Below are 25,671 nucleotides of genomic sequence, written 5' to 3' on the forward strand. Positions count from 1 at the left end.
TTAGCAACGCCCTTGACATCTATCCTTTTCCTACTTTTTCTCAACTTTTCTCAACGGATTCCGCAACATTTTTGGAATAGTTTTGAAAGATTCATTTGGAGTAAACAAGAAAAGAGTAGAAATCAGGGAAATATCAGAAATTAAAAGTTGGAAAAAGGATAGAAAACAAGAAAGCAAAACTGAAAAAAAGAACAAACAATATATAGAAACCTCCCTCTTTCCCATTTTTCCCTCCCTTCACCCTTTTCAAATATTGTTCCTATATTGGCAAACGAGGCAAAAAAACTAGACGGTTTGTCATCAGAATCATAATAATAAAGCGGAAAAGAGACGGACATACAGCAAAAAAGAGAACCCTCACAATGCGGAAAATCAGAGAAAAAGAACAGAAACACCGACTAAAACGAACATTTCGTTCATTTAATTGGCTTCGGCTTTCCGTTCGAATCAATGAGGAGATCCCCCTTGCTTTTTTAGTGACTTTGATGTGATTTGAGGGAAGAGTAGGGAGGAAATCAGTGAAAACAATTTTAATGAGAAATGAGAAGGGAATTAGATTGGAGATTAGGGAGACAGAGTTTGGAATGGTTTTTGGATTGATTAGAAGACGTGGAAAGGTGTATTTCGAATAAACAGAAAGAGGAAAGGGAATTTCAGAGAGTAATTAGGAATGAAACTTCAGAAATCATTGTTGTAGTCGACTAATTTTTGTTCCAAAGTGCACTCCTTTCTAGCTTCAAATTACAAAATAGGGATTATTCTGTTTTTAAACTAATTATGAAAAGAAAACCAAATTGAAAAGAGTGACGATCACAAGTTATCAAAACGTACGTTATATAGTTCTAACCGGAAATACAATCCCTCATCTTATACGCTCACTCTCCTCAATCTCGTTCTAATAGTACCCAAAAACTGAGCTAACTTCCTATTCTCACTTCCTGATTACAATGTTTTTACTAGCAATCAAGCGTAACAAAAGTAGTGAAAACAAGTAGAAAATAAACAGAAACAAGGGTTCTCTTTGCAGAGAAATGTCAATTTTAACATCTCCATCTTTTACTTCTTTTCCTATCAAAGATTCGTATCTTTCTCTCTCCGATATTCTGAATACTCGCTCATTAAAGTGTTCCCTTCTCTAAATTCCCGAAGGCTCGGTTTGAAATTTGATGATGAACGAGTTGAGCGATGATCTGTCACAAAAGCCTCATCATCATATCTAGATGGGAGGCGGATGGACTCCAAATTTTGTTAATTGCAATGAGAAAGAGAAATCGAAGAATTGAGAATAGTCTCAGCGACGTGGCAATATAAATATATACAGAAGCTTGATCTCATTGTGACATAACACTTGAAAAGTTGATACTAATCACAGTAGTCTATCATTGTGACGTGACATTTTTTGAACCTTTACAACAAATAAGCAAATATTATATTTGATTTAGAGCACTATTACCTAATCTATTGTTTCTAATGAGGAATATATGACTTATTCTTAACGGGGACCTTGACTAGATTCACAGAGAACTCATCGAATTGGTTACAGTAATCCACACCTGTTGGCATTTTGAAAAAGGAAAAGAAATTCGAAAAACAGCCGTTGTCAATGTCATGAACATCGTCCTTTTCTCTCCCCTCTCGAAGCTATTCGATTACCGATTTAGTACATTCCATGATGTTCTTCATCCCTTCTTTTTTTGTATGGCTATTCATTTGTGCAAGGTTATCCAGGTAGTGTACAACATGAATAGAATTTGCCCCCATCTAAACGGTCACAGATTTAATGAGCTGTTCGATTGGATTCGAACAAAAAAAGAACCACAAGAATATGAGGAAAAGTGAGAAGGAAAATGAGTGAGAATTCATATAAGAATGAGGGATAATCAAATGAAAAGGAAACATTTTAGACTGACATAAGCGAACGGAAATATAATTATAGGGTCCAGTGGGACCATAAAGCTTTCTCTCGGCGAGTTGCCGCCAAACAGTGGGGGTGACTGCAATAACTCAACGATTTATTGGCCATTTGTTGACATCCACCCGTCTGTCATACCATGTAAGATGAGATTTCTCCTCCGAGAGTGTCATTCTCACTCATCCGGAAATTAAGGGAAATTAAGAGTTACTTGTGAGAGAACAACAATAATATTTTAGGATCCATGTCAGGATAAAAGACGAAAACTTTGCAAAACAATTGCATCGACCGGGAATCGAACCCGGGCCGCCCGCGTGGCAGGCGAGCATTCTACCACTGAACCACCGATGCGATAAAATCTTCTGATGGTCTTCTAAGTTTCGAAATCGAATTCAGGAGAAATAGAGAAATATAAAACAAGCAAAATGCAGAAAAACCAATCGGAACATGTCGGTCTCTCCAATAGAGAGAAAACGAAAAGATAGAATGAAGATTAATTGACTCTCGGCGCATGGTAGAAAAAAAAGGCGATAATCTGATTACTGATATCATGATAAGTGAGTTAATGACTAATTACAATGGTCCGAAAGGAGAATGAAAGTGAGTATCTGTCCTTGAGTGCATCATTGCCTTCGTTCAAATTCATTCATCTTCATTTATTTTGGGAAAAGAAGAAAGAACAAAGAGAGAATTTTGAATTCGAGGAAAAAGAAGGGAAAACGTTCGAAAATGGAATGAAGTGAATTTTGGATTAAGGACGATACTGGGGAGGGAAGTAAACGTTTTCATATTTTAGAATACTTTTCTAATAAATTTGAGAATGAAATTTGGGTTTTGAATTTGAACGTGCCATGAAATAATCATTGATATCCATGATAAATTAGTGGAATTTTTCAATCAGCTGAACACACGTTCTTGGAAATTCTAGAAAGAAACTCTACTCATCATTCATTATTCTAGCCTTACCTGCCGCTGGAGCGGGAAAAACTGTTCTAAAAATTATTTAGATTCTTTTCATTAATTGTTAGCCAAATAAACCATAGAAAATTACACTCTCCAACAGTAAGAAAAAATGATTGCCCACGGAGAAGAAGTACATAAATCCGATTCATTTCATTCAGAAATCCGCTTATCCAAACAAACTAAACGAAAAGAATTTTTGCGTTGAGCCTCGTCGCAAAAGTAATGAAAAGCTTTTGAAAGATGAGAATAGTTTACCTATGACACCTATACGAATGGCATCTCTGCCTACTGGACAAGTAATTGATACGGAGGAGAAAAGAAGAGATGAAGACCTCTCGATAGACTCATTTTGTATTCAAAAACCAAAGAGGTCCCTTTCTTTAGACAAACATTCCAAAAGAATGACGAAAGAAAAAAGAAAAACAAGGGAATGGTAAGGTGTCAGATTTTTTGTGCAGCCTGCCTTTCTCAGATAGATTTCCTTCCGCTTTTGTTGGTTTTGTCATCCGAGATGATCGTCGTGCTTTGCATACTGAATCATAACAAAGAATGTACTAAAATAGGGATGGAGAAGAACAAAAAAGGAAACAGAAAAGTAGGTGAATGGCAGGAAAAGATTCAAATAGTTGGAAGATACGAGTTTAAGAGAAGGGGACTCGAGGATGGTTTCGTTTTTCTGGGAACAGAGAAAAAAGGAAATGACTGAAAACTTGTAAAATGGGAAACTGTAATCTCGAGCATTAAAAAAGTAGACTGACAAGATCTGGTTGAAAAACGATTCTAAAAGAATTAGATGTTTCGTTTCTGAAAAATCATAGAACTGACAAAAGAGTCACATTACAAAACTCGAATCGTAAGATGGTCTTTGTGAATTAAGCTCCATTTTCTGTTAGTTTGAATCCAGAAATTCCCTATTCTTCTGACTTTTTTTCTCCGATTCAGAAAGTACGGTTTGTTGAATTACGGATTCTGTCAGTCATAAATTCCATAACCAAATCTATTAATTGGAATCCTTTCTTCGAAGTTTTTAGAAATTTATAAATGTGACGAGTCTCTTAAAATCACGAAACACTCTGCGTCTCCTACTCTCCAATAATATTTCCGTTAGTTTATATCATTTTATGCACCAATCCTCCGTAACGAATCGAACCAATAAATATTTGGTACTCTTTCTCTTCTTCTTCTTCTGGATGATTCATTTTATTCACGATTTCTAACAAACAATACATCTCGCTCTTCAAGAAACGATGACTTCATTCACACACTTTACACTTTATTTACAAAAATAGGGATTTTGAAGAAAACGGAATGAAAATGGGATTGAATGGGTTATTTTGGAAAAGAGCCTGAGGGATAAAAATGGAACGGAGAATAAATATTTTGTGGTTCAGAAATGGAGATTAAAGTTTTTGTTGATTTTTCGAGTGAGGAATTTCAAAAACGGGAAGTTTTGGATATCTTGGCTATAATAATAAAATAGTGTTCCAGGAAAAATCCAAAATTTCAAACGTATTATCGGGTTTATTTCATCTTTAATGTTTTGTTTGAATACATTCGGAAGAAAGTTTGTACGGAAGTGGAACCCTTCTAGAATTTTCCCAGAACATCTAGTTTTCTTTCAAGCATTTTTTCGAATTCCAAAATGTCTTCAGTGATTTTCCAACTTTTACATTTCGACTTACAGGTTTTGGTAGATTTACTTCCGGTTGCATGTACAAAATGTCGAAGACTTGTCTCTCAAAAACAAATTTCCTCTCGAATGTTTCGAAATGCTTCGTACGGTAATCGGTTCAAAAAACTCATCGATCAGTGTCTACAACACAAATCCTCGTTTTCCTTTTTTCAAAAAGGCGGTGTCTTCTTGTCTATTTCTTTTTCGTCTTCCAACGAGTAATCCATCGACGAAAAATGACAAATTACCGAGAGGGATTATTAGACAAAACTAGGAAATTCATGTTCGAAATTGAAAGAACATTTTGAAAGATGAAAGAGAAGGGAAAAAGAGTTAAAAATTCATGAAAATCCATTAAAAGTAGAGGAAGAAAAAGGCAAAAAAGAATGGAAAAAGGGAACGATATCATGAATTTCAAATTTATGTCTTTCCACTTTTTCTAGTTTTTCTTCTTATTTTCAGAAATGAAAATATTGGATACGGCACGGTCTCCCATACTGCGAAAAAGAACTGCAAGGAACGTGAAGGCGATTTTTTCACGTTTTAATTCAATTCTTTTATTTTTTGCACTGAAAATTCAGTTTTTTCGGGTTTTTAGACGGCGCAATGGATGAAAAAAGATCCCGTCCTACAGAATTGTAGAAAATAAAATTCTCTATCTTATGAGCCAGAAAACGTGAAATTTGGTCTGAAATTCACTTTTTCTATACAGAAAAACTGATTTTCAGAAAATTGAGTATAACTTTTTTGGTAGAAAACATTCTCTTATAAAACTTGCACATAATGTTCTTGAGGATGCTCCAAAACTGTTACAATTTTTTTGAAAAAAAATATTGGATGAAATGGCAGAAAATCTCAATATTCTGAAAATCAGTTTTTCTGTATAGAAAAAGTGAATTTCAGACCAAATTTCACGTTTTCTGGCTCATAAGATAGAGAATTTTATTTTCTACAATTCTGTAGGACGGGACCTTTTTTCATCCATTGCGCCGTCTAAAAACCTGAAAAAACTGCATTTTCAGTGCAAAAAAATAAAAGAATTGAATTAAAACGTGAAAAAATCGCCTTCACGTTCCTTGCAGTTCTTTTTCGCCGTATGGGAGACCGTATACGGTAGAAAATAAGGGTGGAAATAAGGCAGTCATGAGAGAAATTGGTGAACAAATACAGTATTTACTAACAGATTACTCATCAGAAATCGTTAAAACTGTACATTGACAAACAGTTGAACGGGGTGGGAACTGTGAACAGATATTTGATGTTTGTGGGTCACAAACTGTTAGAATTTGTAGTAGAAATACTGAGTTTTGATGCCACCTCATTTAAGCTTGTGGAGCAAATGCTGTGAAAGAATTACTGGATCTACAGTAACCCGATATAAACCTTTTCCAATGAAACTACATAGAAATGAAGTTGACTATTTTGACGTTCCCATCAACCTGTCAGTGAGTCAAGTCACCTCAACGACGACATAAAAATGTAAAATTTGAGGTGGCATCACATAACAAAAAAGTGCGCGGAGCATCTTGATGCGGGACTTCAAAGCGGTGCGTCTTCTCTCAGTGGGTAACAGCTGTCCGGCCTTCTTCTTCTGTGTCCAACCACTCACGTCGATTTACGATCGATGTTTTTTCGATTCCCGGATGAATTATTGGCCTTGTCAGGTGCACATTGAAGAGGAAGAATCAGAGGAAAATCATTGCACATTTGACTCCCGGTGGACGACCGATCAGAAACAAGATTTTATGAGAATTGGGGAGAAGAACGAATAGAAAGAAATGAGTTCGAATGGGTTGAGAAACACAATAATGAGGAGAAGAGCCAATGAGAACAAGTGGGTTATCAAAATTTTCAGTCACTCGGATAACTTTGTTATCAGTCAATTCGGCGCGTTGACGAATGTTATGTCACTCTGTTTCAGTTTGGTTTTAACTGTTTGTGTAAGACGTATGTTTCCCGAGTACAGTCACATATGATTTTCGTTTTTTTAAATTCATTCAGAGAAGCCAAATTACTAATGTCCATAGAAAAACATTTTCGAGGGTTTTTATTAAAGAAATATAATTCAATATCGTCAAACCAGGTATGCCTGGTCCGTCTAGTGAACTGCTGGACGTTTGCAAATGTATCCCCTTTGAGCATAATTTGAATTGTACCATCGATGATCCCCATCCGGTATCATCTAAAAAAAAACATGGTTCGCAATAAAAAGAAGTTCGCTTACAGCTGTTGTGGAATACGACTGTGGATAGTTAGACTCCCAGTTCACGAAATCGACAGGTGATCCATCAGTCCATTGCCATTGACCGTTATTGTTGATCAAGCCAATCCAGATCTGAAAACCGAAACGATCGTTGTGCTCTATCGGAAAGTTACATTACTTACATTGTAACCGTTGTACGTTTCACCTAATCCTGTTGTTGATATCTCTGTAAATATAATTCAAAGACTATAGTCGCACAATTTCAAACTGACGAGATAGAAATTCATTCTCGGTGTATGAATGAACAGAAGCCAGTTCTGCTCCATCATTTTTACAGTACTGATTCGCGGAGTCGAAACTGGTTTGCGCAATAACTACCTTAAATCAAATAAGAATATTATGATAGATATCTCTTGATTATACAAACTCTGTAACAAGATTGGGTATACTGGAACCAAACATATCTTGATGGACATCGATTTACTTCTGTAATAAATCAAGCCTATTGTCTCACTGGCAGTTTGAATCTTACTGTTTGCTGGACATGTAACTCCTGATACAGTGGTAATCTTTTTAGGTTCAGAAGCACAAATAAAAGGGAACTCATCAGTACAAGTAGCAGTCAACCAGGTACCATCAGATGTCAGAAACTGCATACAAGCTGAACTTCCAAGGGAACTTGGCTGTCCGATTCTATAGTTTTGATAATCGAATGGAGTCCCATCCGTCCATTTCCAATTATTTGGGTCCCTGACATTCGGAGAAGATGTTTGTGCTCCAAGCCACACTGGTCCATTGTCATAGATTAGTTTAGATGCCTGTTGAGTTAAAAAAATGTTGTCATCCAAGTTATGAACTGAAGCCAAATGACCATTCAAAGTTAAGCATATACTCTCTGCAGTATCAAAATCAACAGCTGCTTTGTATATTCGATAGCATCTGGAAATCATAATTGTAATGGAGATCGAAGATGATTACTTTCACTTACAGGTTGTTCTTCTCGTTATAAATTGCTCCGACTCCACATTGAGCATTTACAAGAAAAGGAAGAGTGAGAAGGAAGAAAGGAAGAATCATTCTGATAAACAACGGAACGAATAATGAACAATTATAAGCCTCCTTTTATACGAAATTTCATGAGTTGACATAAATCAGAGAATTTTGCAATTCTCATTTAATCAGTTTAGATTTGAAAGAATACAGTAAGAGAGGATGTTAGTTCCGTTTCGTTTGACGCAACAAAGGAAGATTATTCGAAGTTTGGTCTTGATTCAAAAACTATCTCGTCGCTGATTTGAGAGTTGATGATAAGATATTTTGTGTATAAAACGACTCCTTGTGACTGGATAATTCAGTTCGTTTCAAAGATGATTCGATATCATTCTTTGCTTCTACTTATTCTACCAGTTATTGTGAATGCTCAATGTGATCTGGGATCCGTATATAATTCTGATAAAAATGTGTAAGTTGCATTGTTTTGTCCGAAATGCAAAAGGGAAAATGACTATGTAATTGATTTCCGAAGAGTACTGTATTTAGATTAGCAATTAATTATATTTTATATATTTCTTACAGATGCTTCACCTTCTACAATTCCTCCGTTGATTTTAAAACAGCTGAGTCAATTTGCACTGCTTCGAGTGGTCACTTAGCCTCAGTTCACAATACTATCGACAACAACTACCTTGCAAAACAAGCTCAACAGTATATATCAGCTAATGGAGTTATCTGGCTTGGTGCCAAGTCTACTTCTCCAAATGTCACTGATCCCAATTCTTGGAACTGGTCTGATGGTACTCCATTTGATTATCAAAACTATCAATCTGGTGAACCAACTTCGCTTGAAACAACTGCTTGCATGCAGTTTTCAGCAGCAAATTCGAAATGGAAAACTGCCAGTTGTATCAATTATGCCCCATTTATCTGTGAATATCAACCTAACAACTTTCCAGTTACTTGCCCTCCAAGTGAGTGCTTTTTAAATGAACAATATCACACTCAAATAATTTCAGTTATAAAATCATGCCCGTCGGAGTACTACTATTTAGAGGAAACTCAAAAATGTTACAAGGTAAACTGCAACTCTATTCGTATATTCATAATTCATGTTTAGGTTGTGATTGAGAGGGGAAATTACGATAGTTCCCGTAATGGATGTTGGGATGACGGTGGTGAATTATTATCTATTCATTCTTACACAGAAAATGCATTTATCCATGGTATACTTTATAGAAATCAGCTTTTTTTGTAGACATAGCTTCAAAGTTTTCAGATATTTCGCAAACTGGGCATGATGTCACCCTACCAAACGGCGACGAAACAAACAACGTAAAAATTATTATTATTATTTTACAAGACTAATTTTAATTAATTGAAGATTTATATTGGTCTGATTCACCAAAATGGATATTGGCACTGGACAGATGGATCATCATTTGACTATTCTGCCTGGGCAGCGGGAGAACCGAATTACATGGATAGAGAGTTCTGGACTACAGTAAGGAATCTTTCTCAGAAAACCTTTATGTAACCCATTTGAATTTCAGTATATGCCGGATGGGCATGACAGTAAGTACAATCCATATGGTCTGCAATGGAATAATGTAGTAAACGACGAGCAGAGAGGTTATATTTGTCAGAGATCAATGATATCATAACTTTTTTAGCCACAAAGTTAATTTTTCTATCTTATTTGTTCATAAACTTTATTCTTATTGGTTACAATTTTTTGAGCGTCAGATTCGCACAACATGATAATCAATTCAATTCAGGACTTCCTGAAATGTAAAACGTGCATTTTTCTAGTTTTTTTTTTTCTGAAATTTTAATTTTCATTTCCAGTTTTTCATTCTGCTCTTTCTCTGATCAACAATGCAATTCTTTAAAGTGAGCATTTCATCCAGTACCGGTTGCTGTCTTTTAGTTTTTCGACCGTAATTATTATTATTTCTCGAGGTAAATCTTTAAAATTTAGAGGATGACGATTTTTCGTGATTTTTGTAATTTCGAAAAAAAAAGTGTTCAAAGTATTTATTCGAACTAATCATCAAAAATGTTATTATAAAATTTCAAGACTTGAGAATTAACGTAGTTACTGTTGAAAAACTAAAAGACAACAATCTTTTGACCGGTATCGTACTTCTCCGGCAACGCTAACACTATATTTTTCATCAGATTTTCTTTTTCATCGTCGCGTCTATTTCGGCAATTCTCCCAATTCCATTCGTGAGATTCTGCCGTCATTCTGCATCTCAAAAGTGTGTTGCAGTTGATGTTTGGCTTGGACAACACAGCGATAAACGACTGTTTCCAATGAAATGTTTGAACGATACTTGTCCAGAAGGAACGTTTTGTGATGAAGATGGAAAATGTTGGGAAGAAATAAAGTTTGGAGATGGTTCCCATTATTACGAGATGAAATTGATAGATGGAAATTGGAAATGAGTTAATTCAAAATAATAAATTATTTTGTTTATTGTGATTGGAGACATTTCATAGCTTTGATCGGAATGTTATTGACAATTGAAGAGAGTCCTCGTTTGAAAATTTCAAGGGAATCCGACATGTTTTCAGCTTCGGGCTTCATATTCTCAAAGTCCTTTTCAAGTGCCATCAGATTTTGTGCACGAAAAACTGAAAGAAGGGCGGGGTTTCGGAATTTCTAATTGGCTGCGGCTTACTGTAAATGGGAAGAGTTGTCATAGAAATCGACGGAGAAACTGACATTTCTAGAAGTAGACCCAATGAGGAAAGGACGTCTGAAATGTTTGAGGCGTTCCATGAAAGAGGACAATTTCTTAGAAAGCCTCGTTAATTTTTCTAATGGAGAATTGCTCACCCATTATTGTCGTTTTCAGTTTTTTCTTCGTTTTTGGTGACAGATTCTGAAGAGTTTCCAGTTGAGTATCTGTGAAGTCAGTCATTTCTCTGATGGTCTCTATGAAAATGTGTTTAGAACATTCTATGGTAGTTTCAGTATTCTGGAAATAGTCATTCGATAGTTTCAGCTGAAATGAGAAAATAAAACTCACTGCCATCATGAAAAGAGAAATTAAAACCGCGACAAGCAACATCTCTTTCATTCTTGTTCAAGTTCAGAAAGAATATGAGAAAGTGAATGTATTGATAACAAATACCGACATGCTCAATTGTTATGATAATTTTGAACATTTCGGAAAAATATGAATGGTGCATCGAACATTGCATGAATAAAGAGAGAAGAGTTCAAAGAACAAGAAAAATAAGGAGCTGACATAAATTAATTCAGGAAGGTTTCGTTATCAGCTCGTTTAATCTTATCATAATTCCATCATGCTCCACAATTCTTCCTCTGATAATTTTGGGGAGAAGATGATTCACCGAAAAAAGGAATTGAAAGGTAGAAAATGGTTGAAAACGGGGATCCGGAGTCTTTTCCGAAAATGACATCTTAAGCAGTTATTCAAATCAATTTGATGTGAACGTGGCAGAAAAATCGACTTCTATAAAGGAAAATCACAATTTTTAAAAATCAATTTTGGAATTCAAGAACGTATTAGAGCAGAGATTCGTAACTTAAAACCAAAAAACTCGAATCTTCTTATACATATATATATATAAACTTTTAAAATTACATCTTACAAAAATCAGCTTTCTGCCAAAGTACGAATCTCACTATGAACCCTTATTAGTCAGTAGTCCCATTTGTTTCTTCAAAAAACTCAGTTTGAGAGCTTCTATGCTTTATTCAATTATCTTGTGTTCAACCATTCAAAAGCTCTTCATATTCGTAATAAGTGTGTCTTTTGTCTTAAAAAAAACTAGAGGGACGTCGAACCCATCTCAAATGTGTACATTTCCGCAAGAACAAAGAGTCTTTCCCCATTTTTCTTCCCTTTTTCAAACTGAATAAATCCAAATCGGAACTAAATGTGATTATGGCTCGTTTTTCACGGAATTTCTTTTTCTTGGGTGGGTGGTCCCAATCCCTTCGAAGAAGAACTTCGTCGTATAGTTTTCTTCATTTATTCAAATTTCGGTGTCATCAATCCAAATCGAATTCTCTCGTTTCCTGTGCTCACTGAGCCGGTCATTTTTACTGCCACTTGTGATGATTCGTACGTCTGTGGTCAACTAATCCCTTTCTCCTTTGAAAGTACCTTCTGATCTTTTTCACCTGCTCTCAAGTAGGTGGGACAGTGAGGATAATGAATTCAAATTAAGTGGTTGCTCGTAAAAAAGTCTGATTGGATCTAGACAAAAACCACTGCTAATCAACCGGTCTCTTCTAAAACCGCGTATTTAACAAGGGAAGTCTTTGGAGACGCCACTTTCAAACTACCTATAAATTTGGTTATTGTTATTTTCGACCACGGGGAGTCCATTTCTGCAGTCAAAACTTGCTAAATGAGTCTGCGAGCCGAGTTATGAGCTCTTAAACTTTTAATATTCTCAAGCTTTTTCACATGGAATTCCAAATCGGCCGCATATACGCCACCGCGCGGTTCCATCTGTGTTCCCCAGCGGTTTACCTGTGCTTGTACGTTGCAAAAATAAAAATAACTTGCGAATTCTACTTGTCGAATTGGAATTCCACAAGAAAAAGCTTATCCATATGAAAAGTTTGAAAGCTCATAACTCGCTTCGCAGGGACATTTAGCAGGTTTTGACTGCAGAAATGGACTCCTCGTGGTCGAAAATACTTATATCCAAATTTATAAGTCGTTTGAAAGTGGCGTCTCCAAAGACTTCCCTTGTAAGGCAACCAAGTTCATTCCCAGTATCTCTGCCTCCTATTATTTACCAATTCAGGTGCAAAGTCCTTGATATTCAGGTAGATCTAGAAGCTTTACAACAGGTGATAAAAATTTGCGTATGCCAACAACTAGATGAAATGTTTGCTGAGATTTCCAAGGTTGAGAATATTCTTTTTTCTTTTTCTTATTGTACTTTTGACCGGAAGCCACGAAGAAAATCGTGGCGTTTTCTTTCTCGTATAGCATAATTAGTATCACATGGCTCTTCTGCAAAAGAAAAATAAATGTAAATTTTGAATGAAAAGATTTCAAACTTCATTCAAAGAGTATACTCTCTGCTCGCTTTAATCCGCATGTCGACCTTGTCTCATCCCTCTCTCTACAATGGAATCTCCAACCAAGAAAGGACAATACTGTCGGCATCTGCCATAGACCACCAGCTGCGAGAAACACAAACAAATGACTCCAATTAGACACGAAATTATGATGACTTGGGGCGGGGAGAGAGTTGTGAAAAGGAATAGGTGAGGTGTCTTTTTACGGTAAGAAATGGCAACAGATGATTACGGTTGGACGCCAGTTTTGACCTCCATATGGGGAATAACTCCTATAGTTATTCAATATCCGAGGAGTTTAGTAGACGGTTAGTAGTACTCAAATGACTTTTCAAGAGGTAACTCAATATGGAACCATCTAGAGATTTATGATGTAATAGAATAGTGCTCAAGGCTTGAGAAAACAGTATTCTGATAGACGTTCTCAAATCATGTGACAGTTCACGAAGTTTAGAAAGATTTTTATTTTTAACTGTAACTTTTGTTGCGAATATAAAATACTTTGTTCCTAATTTTATTCTTTAGTACCCGTTCTAGAACTTTTTGGACCTATTAGCTCGGCACAATTCTTAAAACTGCGCTCCACCAAAATGCCCTTGAAAAGTGTCTCTTTTTCTCTGCGTCTCTCAATTTCGCACACAATTTTCTTCAGTTTCGGTAGAGCGCGGTTGTAAGAAGTTTGCCTTACTAATATACAAACTTTGAAAACTTTGAATTTGTTAATTACGCGTACCAAAAACATTGTCTACACTAGCCTAATTATACATAAATTTCTCATATAATTCAATGAGAATCAGTTTCCGTTATTGAATCAGTCACCTTCATGCATACAGAATGCTCTTCTAAAGAACCAATTAGTTAGATTATTTACAAAGCCCCAACCACATTCCACATATCACTCTCCGTTCTTTTGTTCTCTTCCAAACTCTTCCAAAATGTATTCCCATCTTTCAATCACTTTGAATGAACCTCTTCTTCTCCTTTTTCTTCTGATTTTTCATTTGATTCACTTCTTCAAAGATCGGTATCTTTCTCCCTCTACGCTTCGTTTGGAAATTTCAAGCGATGAGGTCGAGACTCACAAAAAGCGAGTCGAAAAAAAAAGAGATTAGATTTTTATCGAAACGATTGAGAAGAGGGGCAAAGTTACCGCGTCACTTCAAAATCGGTGGTTTTCGTTGTTGAATCTCCAAAATTTTATTTTATATTATGAGGCTTTGTTTATAAATTAGTTATGAATTCACGGATACTTGGGGGCAGCTGAATCTTCAGACTCAAAACTGAATGAAACAACAGATTGAACTGTTAAACGAATACAACTTTCTTTCTTCTTTTTCCCCCATTCCATCCATCAAAACTACGCATATTCATTTCCTTCCCACGTTCCTTTCTTCTTCCTTCATTTTACGTTCTCTCTTTTTTGTTGGGTGATACAATATAGTACGTTTCGGTGCAATTGAGAGTCTTTGAGGTGAGAACGGAAATGCTGTGAACGTGTAATTCTGGGTGACAAACGCCGAAAGACTTCCGACTGTTTCAGTATCTCACCTCAAGAATGTGATGACGGAAGTAATTTATTGAGAGATCGTCAAGCTGCAGAAGACAAAGATTTGGAATCATATCGGTGCTCTAAAGTATTTCATTTTCTTTATTGGAGATTAGTAGAACTGAAGATACTCCATAACAATATTGAAAATTATTTTTCTATACATTTTGTTTAGTTTCATGTAAAACCCAAAAATCTCTTCCTCCCCTCGAGTTTTTAGATGTTTCCCAAGATTCACAATCTGATTCTCAGGGACCTTCCTCCCTCATGTTCTTTCTTTTTTCTTTCCGCTTCCATTGTTCACTCATTGTTCTAACATCCTTCCTTTTTCTATTCTCCTGTCACTTTCCCATATCTCTCGACTCTTCTTGATGAGCTAATCCGGAATCATCACCTCTCGGATGGTTCGAAGGTTTCCATGGGTTTCCATCGAGTTACATAGCTGATGACCATTTGTTTTGACCCGCTAATTGGGTGTGTTTACTCTCATCTTTGGGTATTAGTGACGGTAAAATGTAAAGTGACACAGTGACAAAAAGGAGGCTGAGAAAATCAACAGATGGCAACAAAAACAATTCTCACCGCAGTTGGATACCTTTCAAGTTCAATCATTTGCCGTTATAATTGTTTTATTGCTATGATGTCTTCATCTGCTTTCTGCACCATTCAGTATGATCAAGGAGGTGATGTCTAAGGTCTTCATTCTTCTATCTTACTCTGGACGGTTCGTAATTAAACTCTTCCTATGATATATAGAATTTCCCTCATATCTCCCCTTTCAACCTATTCTCCTCTCCCACTATTGCGCACCTTCGGCATTTTCTTTGTGCTCTATTAACACCTTCTCGACTCCGCCCTCCTCTTCATATTTCTTCCTTCCTTCTGTTCGCCTAATCGCATGTCCAATCTGCCACGTTGACATGACATATAGTAACCAGCAGAACATTATTTGCTCGTATTTGTCTTACCTCCCTATGCTACCGTTTAATAGAAACACTCGAACGACTTCACACAGTACTTCGTTTCAGATGATTACAAGAATCCTCTTCAACATTCTGATACTTGTTTCTCTCAGAAAATGCATGATTCAAAATCAGAAACCGTTTTGGTTATCAGCAGATATTGATAGTATAGAATGGCAGGAAGGGTGTCTTACAACTGTTTTATGTTCGCACCCAAGGTTTCAAGTAAGTTAGAATCTACTTTTTTCGAATATTATTTTCTTACATTCCAGCTTCTAAAAGACCTTCTCCCAATATCAGAAAGAGTGTCTATCAGCTGGCCAGTCACTGAACAATTCCTTGAGCACACAGTTGCTCCATTCATCTCTTATTGGCCATCTGGAAGAATTGAAGATGTCTCTCTATCTGCTCAAGTTGTTGGAGTTGACACAACATACGGATTCCCGAGAACTTGTGATCAGACACCTGCTGTCAGAATCTTCCCAGTGGATATCTATGGATTGACACCAGAATCAGCTGAAAATAAGACGATTCATTTGAAAGCAAAGTGCTTTGAAGCCACGATTACAGTGACCAAACACGTAGAGAGGTGTCCATGGTGTCCTGATCCACGAGAAGTTTTAATTTCGAATGAAATTCCACAACAAATAAACCTCCAGCAATCAGCATTAGAGTCTGGAATTCATTCATTTGTTGGAATGTTTTATAAATCGTCAACTTCTGAGTCACTTCAAGTTGGAATATGTCTTCTTGCTGCTCTCGCATTCTTTTCTTCTTTAGCATTTTCGATAATGCTTGTAGTTTATTTGAAGTCAAAAAAGTAAGTGATACATAGAAATATGCACTTAAAAATGATTATTTCAGATCAACAAGAAGGAACGTCAGTGTCAATGTTCAACCACGTCTAATTCCATGTAACAGTCACTGTGAAGATTATGACACGAGGTAAGTGGGCATAGAGACACACCTGCCAACGAGAATCTTATCTTGACGTTGTTGAACTGTCTAATGGAACATATGTTTGTATAGGTGCTCTGGACAATTAGAATAGTGACGTACAAGGGCATTGTGGTCATCAGTTAGTTAGCGGATTCTTTACATACACCCATAATAGCATTTTCAAATTTAAATAATTTTAAATATTTTTGAAAAAAAAAAGTTTATAAAATTATATTCTTCCCACAGTAATGTTTTCCTAAAGATTCAGATACGACCTACCTTGGGATCAACAACGTCCTTTGACCTACTGGATGTCCAAATCTACAGTAACCTCTCCAACTTCCATGAGATCGGAAGGATATCAAACCTACCGTATCCCACCTCCACCCAACTTTTCTCCACCGGTCTGATTTTAAAGTGTTTGTTTTTTCCCATTCAGCCAAATTTCCGGGTCTCTTTCTTGCGCATTCTCTATTCTTATTTCACCGGTGTCCAAACGTATAAATCATCCAAATAAACTTTATTTTCAACCATTAAAACATTTGTAATTGACTTTGAATTTCTTGTGGTAGACTGGCTTTGAGTTGGCTTATCAGATAGTTGGATTCATCCCTTGTGATGCTTAAATTATCACGAATTGCCTGAAAACTTATCAAATCGATGTTTTTCCATAGCTAGGACATACCTGAATCTGAACTGCAATCTGTTGAGCTTCATCGGTCATTGATACTGATCCTCCTTGAAAGTTCTGAAAGCTATCGTGTATCAACACACCAGAAACCCGACAAATATAATGACTTACTGTTCCAATCTGTCCTGTCCCGGACCCTCCACCAACATATTGAACTGAGTCGCTGCCGGGCTGAAAATTCCAGTCCCTTTCTGGAAATTGGGGTGATTGTCGAATAGATCCAACCTGTATTGGTTGAAATGGTTGTGGACCCATCTGTTGAGGGTTGGTTGGAACAATATTCGGTCCGAACGGAATATTCTGATTTGCATTTCCGAATTGACTGTTTTGTCCTTGCATCATTCCAGACGATCCTTGTCCTTGTGTATTCACATTTTGATTATTTTGACTGTTTCCGGATACGAATGGATTTTGAACATTCTGACCATCGAAGTTCCCAGTATTCCCTTGTTGAGTGTTTCCATTTTGAGAATTTTGATTAGCATTGAATCCTCCAGATGATCCGAAGAAACCAGATGAGGCTCCATTGTTTTGAAGCCCCGATTGTGCAGATCCTTGACCGGAATTCATTGAATTTTGATTCTGATTATTAGAGAATCCTGTTGGAAATCCAGAGTTTGAAATTTGGTTCTGATTCGGTTGGAAAGAATTGAGACTACCGAATTGGTTTTGATTCGAGTTCTGATTTTGATTCAAATTTTGATTCGAATTTTGACTTCCTCCTATTTCGAATGGATTCTGACTCTGGAAACCCGTTCCGTCATTGTTCAAATTATTTCCAAGTCCGTGTCCAAATGGACTCTGTTGACTTGTACCTTCAGAATACTTGTACTTTTCAGATCCAGCACGTGCAATGTAAATAACTGGTTGTGAATTAGAGTTTCCAGATGGAATTCCAGGAATATTACCACCTGTTGACCCAGATGGAAGTTGGCCGTTATTGGAAGCATCTTGTTGAAAATTGTTTGTGTTTTGATTCTGATTCGAGTTTGAGTTCGAATTATGATTCTGATTGAGGTTTTGATTTGAGTTTTGGTTCGAATTTTGGTTTTGATTTGAAGATTGTTGTTCAATTTGTAGACCAGTCAATATATCCGAATTGGGCCAGAATCCAGATGTCCGTGGAACTATTGTAGGAGGAACACAACCGGAAGACGGACAACCTAAACGAAAAGTTCAATAAAAATTGATGAAAATGAACTAGGAAAAACCTTTTTCGAAGAAGACTACAAGAGAATCAAACTTTAAACAATAATGTTCTAAAAAACAAAATAACATTAAACTGTCTATTAAAATCTTCACATACCTCCATAAGCACTGTATTGTTGTGTAGTTGCAGATGAACCCATCAGCATATTCATAAAATTCGAAGAAACTTCTGGTAATAACCACAATAGTAGTAATAATAGGAAACGCATTTTGACACGAGACAGAAAATCGATTTGAATTTGGAATGAAGGTGCTCAATGAGCTTCCAATTATTTGAACACCTGGAAATCAACAGTCACTCGATGATGAGTAATCATTGCGGAAAACTGAGGTCAGGTGGAATAGAATGAAGTGATCAAATAGCATCGTTATGTGAAACTTTGATGTTATTACATTTATTATTAGATGTCTCTAGAAATCAAATTCGAACATGTTCATTTTTTAATCGCTGTTTTATGAACAATGGGCACTTTTCCGTGTGCTGGCGGCAAAGGATGTCTGGTGGTCTGTCCTTTTGATGCTTTTTGAACTTTGCTCATTGCTTGGACTGCTTTTGCTTTCTTGAGTTGTTCTTCTGTCATATCAGCACAGTTTTCATATCCGAAATCTTCCTGGAAATATTGTTATCCTAATAGTAATACCTCCTGTAATACCTCCTCCTTTTTATCCCCTTCTTTAACTGCTTCATCTCTCAATTTTTCCAATTCTTTCGTCATATTTTTCGATTGATTCTTCGTTGGAGATTCTTTCATAGGCTTCTCATTAGAATTAACACTTTTAGATTTCACTTTGCTATTGTTTACTGTCATTTGTTTAGTCATCATCACGGATTTCGGTTGACATGTTACATCAACATACATATGAGAAGACGGTGGTTGATCCGTTTTTGGTGGGACTGGATTCTTCTTGGCACTAGAGTTCTCCGTAACTTTTGATGGTTTCTTCTTCTCACATCCAACAAGCAAAATTACAGAAAATGCAATGAAATGGAGAAGATACAGAACTTCGATAGCTATGAAATGCTAAAAATAAATGAAATTCGAGATTGAGATGAATGAAAAAGTGGCTGAACTTACTAGCATTCTATAGCTCTGTGAATGAGCGAATCGCGTTAAATTTGAAAATATATTTTATGAAAATGGAGATCAAAGAGATAATTCTCACGGAGATGAGAGAAATAGAACACGCTCGAGTTTGAAAAATTGAACTGGTTGAACTGAAGTGAGTATAATAATTCATGGAAACAAAAAGAAGAATAGACGTATATAGTTCTCACTTATTCATATTTCCTTCATATGATACTTCAGACTTCTGGCAGAATATATACTATCTGCATATCAAATAAAACTGGAATATTCTCAAAAAAAGCCACTTGAATTACTTGAAATCGGTCAGCTTAAGTGACTGTTCAGTTTATAAAGTGTTCATAATAATGAACTTGGCTTTACTGACGTGACACTCTGATTCTTGCTTGTTCAACTCCAGTCGAGTTTATTGCGTGGCCGCCCTTGCTGATTAGATCTGAAAGGTCATTGTTTTCTCATATAAGGTCTCGAAGAATTGGTGAATGCAGTATAAATCGTTTTTACACCATACAGAAACGTTGAAGCAAAATAGCTACGATGATCGCACAAGTGAGTTTCCCCCAACTTCTTGTACAAATTATCAGCTCATTTTGCCTTCAGATCTTGCTGTCATTGGTTGCCAACTTTGCACTACTTGTATTTATTGTGAGCTGCGGAGGAAAAAAGAAGAAAACATCATCAGTGGGTGGAGCTGCAGATGGTGGGGGAGCTGGTGGAGCAGGTGCGAACGATGAAAAGAAGACGGCTTCGAAATCGGAGAAACCTCCCGTGGAAAAGAAAGAGGATGTGAGTAGAACTGTGGAACTTTCATGAAGAGATGGTTTTATTTCAGGATGGAAATTACGAGGAGCTCGCCGTACCCTCATAGACATCTTCACACAGAAAACAGCAAAAGAAGTCGGCAAGGAAAAGAATCACCGCTTACAAGACATCCGGCTTTTGTTTTCTGTGAAATATTTATTACAAGTAAATATTTTCTAATGAAGTTGTTTATTATTGATTAGTTTCGCATATGTAAAAGGGATTCGGGTTGTGAATAAATTGATGAGTAAAAAAGAGGAATCCCGTTAGAAGTCGAAAATTGCTAGTTTAAGACATCCGGGCATTCATCAAAAGTCACGAACACAACTGATTGTGTAGAAGAGATAGAGAGAAAGAAATTGTGAGATACATATAAAGGGTACTTGAGAGGAGATTAGAAAGATAGTGAATGGAAACGAAACTTGGTTAGAGGAGGAAGCGGTCAGGTAAAATCCAACGGTTGTAGTCGTACAATTCTCCGTAGATGTCTTCGAAATATCCATCGTTGTCTTCTGTGAGAGTGTTGCTAAAACAGACGGTTGGCTTGTCCTTCTTGCTTTCAGTGTGGAGAGAGTTGATGAGTTTCTGATGTTTTGCTAGTTCGAGGCATTGCAAGAACAGCATGATGGCTCCCAAGGTACACTCTAAAAAGAAAGTAGTTCCGGTGTATAATGAAGTACTTTCTGATAGTAAACTCACCGAAAAAGTCAATGATTAGAATTAAGTTAGGTTCGCTGGAAGAAGATGGCTTTTCTCCTGTGATGTATTTGAAGAGAACCGATGAGTAGAAGTTGACGAAGCCTGAAAGAGTTGAGATACAACACTAGTCAATACATAAAGAATAAGATACCTTCTCTGTTGAAATAGAACTCGAAATACGAGAGGATTGTCACATACATGAGAACAGCTGCCAGGAAGAGTTCACAGACTGAATTGTTTTTGATATGAGCCACCAAAACTGCCACGTAGATGATACAGAGGATGAGAGCAATGACGAAATAGTGATCGGAGACGAGGACTGGAATGACGACAGCGTGGTTGAAGATGAAGAAAATGAACGGGATACGAAGGAGATCCATCGATGCCTTGAGGAGACCCATTCTTTAAAATTATTATTTAAAAAAGGATTTCCGAAAAGTTATGCAAGAAAAGAGAAAACTGAATGAAAATGAAATATAGCAAGAAGCGGATTTAATAAATACTAGTTTAAATCCCGCCTACTTTCGATACCCTTACTGAGCCAGATTTCCCCCTTGTTTTTCAGTGTCGACGGCTCGTTCGCAGCTGCACGACGGCCTGTCCGAAAAAGAGTTCGGGGCGAATTAATCATCGATAGATTCAGAAACAACGAGACAATGTGGATAGAGAGTTACCATCGGAAGTGAGAAACAATTTTAGATAAGAAGAAGATAACTACAACGATCCACACGAAAGACGAGAGAGTTATTCCAAAGTTTACTGGATATTTACAATGATACCAGGAAGAAATAACTCTCTTAGTGAAAATTCAGGAAAAAAGGAATTCAAAAAAAAAAAGGTTTTCTTGTATTGCCTCGTATAAAAATTAAAAAGTAATATAATCCAATACTTTTCTCGTTTTTCCGAATCCCAGGGATAGCGGAAAGCGTGGAGACTGGCAAGGAAGTTAATCTAACAAAGCGAGTTATAAGAGCTAAAATTGTCCAAAATAGTCATGTATCTAGAATGGCAATAATGCCTACTTTGAGAATTAATTATTCTTTTCAGATGAAAGACCCTAACAGATTTCGTCCTGACATTAAGGAAAAGTGTGAAAATATATATATATATATATATATATGCAAATTCGACAAATAGAAAAATTCTCTTCACAGAAAATGACTTCGTACGGAGCCAAGGTATGAAACATATTGCTGTTTCTTGCCATAGATCATTGCCGAAGACTACATTAGTAGCATATTAAAAATGAACTAAAAATATGTTCATTTCAATAATCTGAGTTTTTGACTGAGCTCACTAAAGATTCTTGAATGATGATCTAGGCCAATATTCCTAGAGTCAGTCCAATAGCATGAAGTGTTCTTATACAGTCATAACCTCAACTCATTCTCTTCTAGACCTCAAATGTTTTGGTACCTATTATTATTTTCCTCTTCATTAATTTGTGTATTCTAAAAGAAAGAAAGAGAGGACACTGGTACGACGAACACCTGCAACTGTAGTTTTTCTATCGAAAATAGGAATGAAATGACAGCTGCCATCTGCGACGAACTTCGATCTAAAAAATTTGAAAGTGAAAGAGCACCGGGTAAGGCTCGAACATCTGCTCTTCAGCTGTGATCGGTGCTAGTCGAAGGGGAGGTGAACCATGTTGATATGTACGAAAGAAGGATGAAAGCAGCAGCGAATACAGATAGAATATTCTCATAGAAGATAAAGTATCAAGAAGATGGATTCTAATGAAAAAAATATATCCATATTAAATCCAATTTCTTTATTGAAACCACATCTTTATCCAGAGAATAAACCTTCACATGTTCAAGTTTGCACCGCGAAGAGGTCTTCTGTTGGAACGGACAGAACGACGAGATGGTGGACCAGTTGGATCGACAGGACGGAGTCGAGTGAACATGCATCTTCCATCGACACATTTGGCACGAATATCAGGAACTCCACAGTGAGCATCTTCAGAACATTTGATTGCGAAGGCAACTCCAATTATCAGAAAAATCTGAAGAGAGGAAATTGATAAAGAGGATAGGGATGGTTCGAGTGACAGAGACGTACCAGGAAGACTTTCATGTTGATGAATAACTATACTTCAAGTTTCTCCCAGACTTCTGAAAAGTAGGACACGTAGACATTAACAAGTAGTTTTTTTGTTTCACATTTAGGAGAGCACGAAAAAATGTTGAAACATTGTTTTTCCAGCTTAGGCTGACGCGCCTTGGCGCGTTTTTTCGCGGCTACGCCACTCGAGTTTAAGTGAAAACTTTTTTGATTATAACTTTTATTTTTGGAAATGAAATAAAATGCCGACATTGTGACAGAGATTCGGGCAAACCCCACATATGTTATATATATAAGAATGATTAATCGACCCTCATTCCATTCTTCAACCTTAACCCTTTCCCTCGTTCAATCTTTCTTTTATAAAACGTGCTAAATCCAAAAAATCAGGAAAGATTGTTATACTCTCTTGAGAGGTTTTCTTTCTGATTATTCTTTGAATTAAGTGAATGAGTAATATCCTTTTTCGAAAATAAAGTCAAGACTTCAAAGATTAACTCGCGTTCTAATCACTTCTTCATTTTGTTAAGAATCATTATATCATCTCAAAAACAATCATTAAGAATAAATTACAGAAGAAACGGAATGCAACGATTTATGGAATGACGTAACGGCTTGAAGAGATAGCTTCGGTTGCTTTTGCGTACTCCCAGAGACGATGAACGAGTAGATATTTTACGCATTCAACTGAAAACTTGGAAGTTTCAACAAACGAATAACCTTTGAATACATACCTCCAATAGAAATACCAGTGGCAAACTCCAGTGTGAATCCAGAAATCATTCCGAGCATAAAGTTCTCATGAGCACTTGTTACATTTGAGATAATTTCGATTTCTGCTGGGTCAAGACCTGTGAAATTTCGGGATAGACCAGACGCCATGTAGCTGGCGAAAACGACTGGGTAGATGAGAAAACGAGAAATCGAGACGATCACGCAGGCAAACTGAAATTATTATTTGTTAATTTTCTAAACAACATAAAATTGATTTCTCAAAATAATCTGACACAATAACTTACCGTAACCCTCTGTGACCATTTCAAAGCGAAAACATCATTTTTATATGCTCCAAACAGAAGAAGCAAGTCGAGAAGCAATACAGCAATATGTGAAAGTCCAACAACTATTCCGCTTGAAAAAAAGAACTGAATAAAACTTCGAACAGCTCCAAAAAGCGCCAATCCACAGACAAGTGGACGAGCTGGCATGCAGAAGAGCTTTGGTGGATCCATTGGTATTTGGGTACTCATTTTTGTCTGTAACCCGACAAATTCAGAGATGAGAAGTGAAGTTTTGAACTCAAATAAATAGTAAAAGAGTTACCGAATACATATTATGAAATATGTTGAAAAGGATAATCTACTGTAATACTTTAAAAAATCGTGTCAAAATGTTCGATTTCCAATTCGAAAACGAATGCGAATGATTCTTTGAAATGCACTCACTGCTTTGGTTAAACAAAGTTTATAATAATTAACAGTAGAAAGTAAAAATCAAAAGTTAACTGATGGACTATGGGAAATATGAAACAGATGGAAAAAAAAAGTGAGAGAGAGAGGGAGAGAGAGAGAGAGAAGTAATGTGAATCGGAAAGAGGATTGAATGCGTTCAAACATAAAATCGATTCTTGTTCAGTGGCATGAAAAACAATAAAATCAAGTACATTTTCAGTTTATATACTTCCAAAATGAATAAAGACACGGAATCACAAACTCCAAAATATAAAACAATAAATGAGGGATTTTGACAGTTTGCTACTGAAATGAATGTCCATATGACTCATTTTATACAGAGAGAACCATATATTGTGAAGGATGAGAGGAATAGTCGGAAACACGAAAGAAGATAGATCAAAAGATAGATGAAATGACATCACATTCGATGATCAACAAGTGGAAGAAGGAGGAGGACAACCGGTTTATTCACTTGTTACCAGGTTGAAAAAAGAAATTAAGAGTTACCTTCTTCAGGGAATTAGACATTATTTCAACCAGACCAATCAGGTTATTGAAAAAGTTCTGTCTAGAGAAACGATAAACGGTTCATGTATCTTCTCAACAACCAACGACTTCATTTTGTTGGCTGTATAGAACTTGGTTCATATTGCAGAAAATTATCCAACTACCAGAAAATATCTAAAATATTTATATAATTTTCCACCAGAACAAAAGTAGGAAATTTATCTGATTTATTAATTTGTTGAAATACAAAAATGTTCGAAGAAAAAACAGAAAAAAAGAAATTAGGGAGAGGATGAAATCAGTAAGAGGTTGAAAGATGGAATATATCTTGACTTAACATCACTGTTTTTGATACTGTAATTGCAAGAAAACAGCTTGCCCATCGAAAGGACAACAAATTGAGTAACCAGAAAAATGTAGAGAAATTCAACACTGCTTCGAAAGGATATTGATAAGAAACAAGATACGTTTTGTTCAAGATTCACTGCGATGCGAGAATCTGAAACCGTTCTATTCAAAACAAGCCATTCAAATCTTGAAAAGATTCTAACCTTCATGAACAGAATCCGGGAATTTGAGAAGTTATCTCATTGATTAACATGAAGTCTGGAATTATGTGCTGGATATTATAGATTTTCACTGAAATTAGACATTGGAAGTTGCGCATTTCTAGTGAATATCTTCAACTCACATGAAGCAGATGTAGTGTTGAATACAAAATTCATAACTGTGATCGTAATGGCCACAATGTTGAATAACTCATTAGAACCTCTGAAGAATATAAAACAACATGTTGACAATTCAAGTATTGATGCGAGAAAAAGATATCCGAGGGATAATTTTTGTAGTAACAGTACGGCATCTTTTTCAGAAACCTCGCACTTCCGT

General features: G+C 36.3%; 10 protein-coding genes across 10 annotated transcripts; 3 read left to right on the top strand and 7 right to left on the bottom strand.

Annotated features, from left to right (window-relative positions):
• Positions 1-6,645: 6,645 nt before the first annotated feature.
• On the bottom strand, positions 6,646-7,827 carry GCK72_009555 (uncharacterized protein; the record flags this gene model as incomplete). The annotated part of the gene is made up of 7 exons (XM_053727432.1): positions 6,646-6,729; positions 6,772-6,882; positions 6,933-6,976; positions 7,023-7,128; positions 7,178-7,236; positions 7,283-7,689; positions 7,739-7,827. The coding sequence occupies 7 exons, from the start codon at positions 7,825-7,827 to the stop codon at positions 6,646-6,648; spliced, it is 900 nt and encodes a 299-aa protein (XP_053587009.1).
• Positions 7,828-8,117: 290 nt separating this feature from the next.
• Positions 8,118-9,407, top strand: GCK72_009556 (uncharacterized protein; the record flags this gene model as incomplete). Its single annotated transcript, XM_053727433.1, has 7 exons — positions 8,118-8,212; positions 8,326-8,717; positions 8,763-8,821; positions 8,864-8,969; positions 9,023-9,078; positions 9,128-9,247; positions 9,297-9,407. The coding sequence occupies 7 exons, from the start codon at positions 8,118-8,120 to the stop codon at positions 9,405-9,407; spliced, it is 939 nt and encodes a 312-aa protein (XP_053587010.1).
• Positions 9,408-10,222: 815 nt separating this feature from the next.
• Positions 10,223-10,790, bottom strand: GCK72_009557 (uncharacterized protein; the record flags this gene model as incomplete). The annotated part of the gene is made up of 4 exons (XM_003112899.2): positions 10,223-10,383; positions 10,431-10,508; positions 10,589-10,730; positions 10,782-10,790. 4 exons carry the CDS (start codon positions 10,788-10,790, stop codon positions 10,223-10,225), a joined length of 390 nt encoding a protein of 129 aa, XP_003112947.2.
• Positions 10,791-15,394: 4,604 nt separating this feature from the next.
• On the top strand, positions 15,395-16,677 carry GCK72_009558 (uncharacterized protein; the record flags this gene model as incomplete). The annotated part of the gene is made up of 4 exons (XM_053727434.1): positions 15,395-15,553; positions 15,601-16,148; positions 16,193-16,273; positions 16,536-16,677. The coding sequence occupies 4 exons, from the start codon at positions 15,395-15,397 to the stop codon at positions 16,675-16,677; spliced, it is 930 nt and encodes a 309-aa protein (XP_053587011.1).
• Positions 16,678-16,800: 123 nt separating this feature from the next.
• On the bottom strand, positions 16,801-18,376 carry GCK72_009559 (uncharacterized protein; the record flags this gene model as incomplete). The annotated part of the gene is made up of 6 exons (XM_053727435.1): positions 16,801-16,908; positions 16,953-17,015; positions 17,070-17,129; positions 17,184-18,121; positions 18,170-18,217; positions 18,265-18,376. The coding sequence occupies 6 exons, from the start codon at positions 18,374-18,376 to the stop codon at positions 16,801-16,803; spliced, it is 1,329 nt and encodes a 442-aa protein (XP_053587012.1).
• Positions 18,377-18,601: 225 nt separating this feature from the next.
• On the bottom strand, positions 18,602-19,249 carry GCK72_009560 (uncharacterized protein; the record flags this gene model as incomplete). The annotated part of the gene is made up of 3 exons (XM_003113309.2): positions 18,602-18,778; positions 18,821-19,189; positions 19,244-19,249. 3 exons carry the CDS (start codon positions 19,247-19,249, stop codon positions 18,602-18,604), a joined length of 552 nt encoding a protein of 183 aa, XP_003113357.2.
• Positions 19,250-19,789: 540 nt separating this feature from the next.
• Positions 19,790-20,120, top strand: GCK72_009561 (uncharacterized protein; the record flags this gene model as incomplete). Its single annotated transcript, XM_053727436.1, has 3 exons — positions 19,790-19,801; positions 19,853-20,038; positions 20,085-20,120. The coding sequence occupies 3 exons, from the start codon at positions 19,790-19,792 to the stop codon at positions 20,118-20,120; spliced, it is 234 nt and encodes a 77-aa protein (XP_053587013.1).
• Positions 20,121-20,479: 359 nt separating this feature from the next.
• GCK72_009562 (uncharacterized protein) lies at positions 20,480-21,153 on the bottom strand (the record flags this gene model as incomplete). The annotated part of the gene is made up of 3 exons (XM_003112826.2): positions 20,480-20,697; positions 20,753-20,854; positions 20,904-21,153. The coding sequence occupies 3 exons, from the start codon at positions 21,151-21,153 to the stop codon at positions 20,480-20,482; spliced, it is 570 nt and encodes a 189-aa protein (XP_003112874.2).
• A 1,409-nt stretch (positions 21,154-22,562) lies between these two features.
• GCK72_009563 (uncharacterized protein) lies at positions 22,563-22,834 on the bottom strand (the record flags this gene model as incomplete). Its single annotated transcript, XM_053727437.1, has 2 exons — positions 22,563-22,763; positions 22,820-22,834. 2 exons carry the CDS (start codon positions 22,832-22,834, stop codon positions 22,563-22,565), a joined length of 216 nt encoding a protein of 71 aa, XP_053587014.1.
• A 583-nt stretch (positions 22,835-23,417) lies between these two features.
• Positions 23,418-24,072, bottom strand: GCK72_009564 (uncharacterized protein; the record flags this gene model as incomplete). Its single annotated transcript, XM_003112877.1, has 3 exons — positions 23,418-23,509; positions 23,557-23,767; positions 23,842-24,072. The coding sequence occupies 3 exons, from the start codon at positions 24,070-24,072 to the stop codon at positions 23,418-23,420; spliced, it is 534 nt and encodes a 177-aa protein (XP_003112925.1).
• Positions 24,073-25,671: the final 1,599 nt, after the last annotated feature.

The sequence above is a fragment of the Caenorhabditis remanei genome, chromosome III, assembly GCF_010183535.1.
Source record: "Caenorhabditis remanei strain PX506 chromosome III, whole genome shotgun sequence".
Lineage (NCBI taxonomy): Eukaryota > Metazoa > Nematoda > Chromadorea > Rhabditida > Rhabditidae > Caenorhabditis > Caenorhabditis remanei.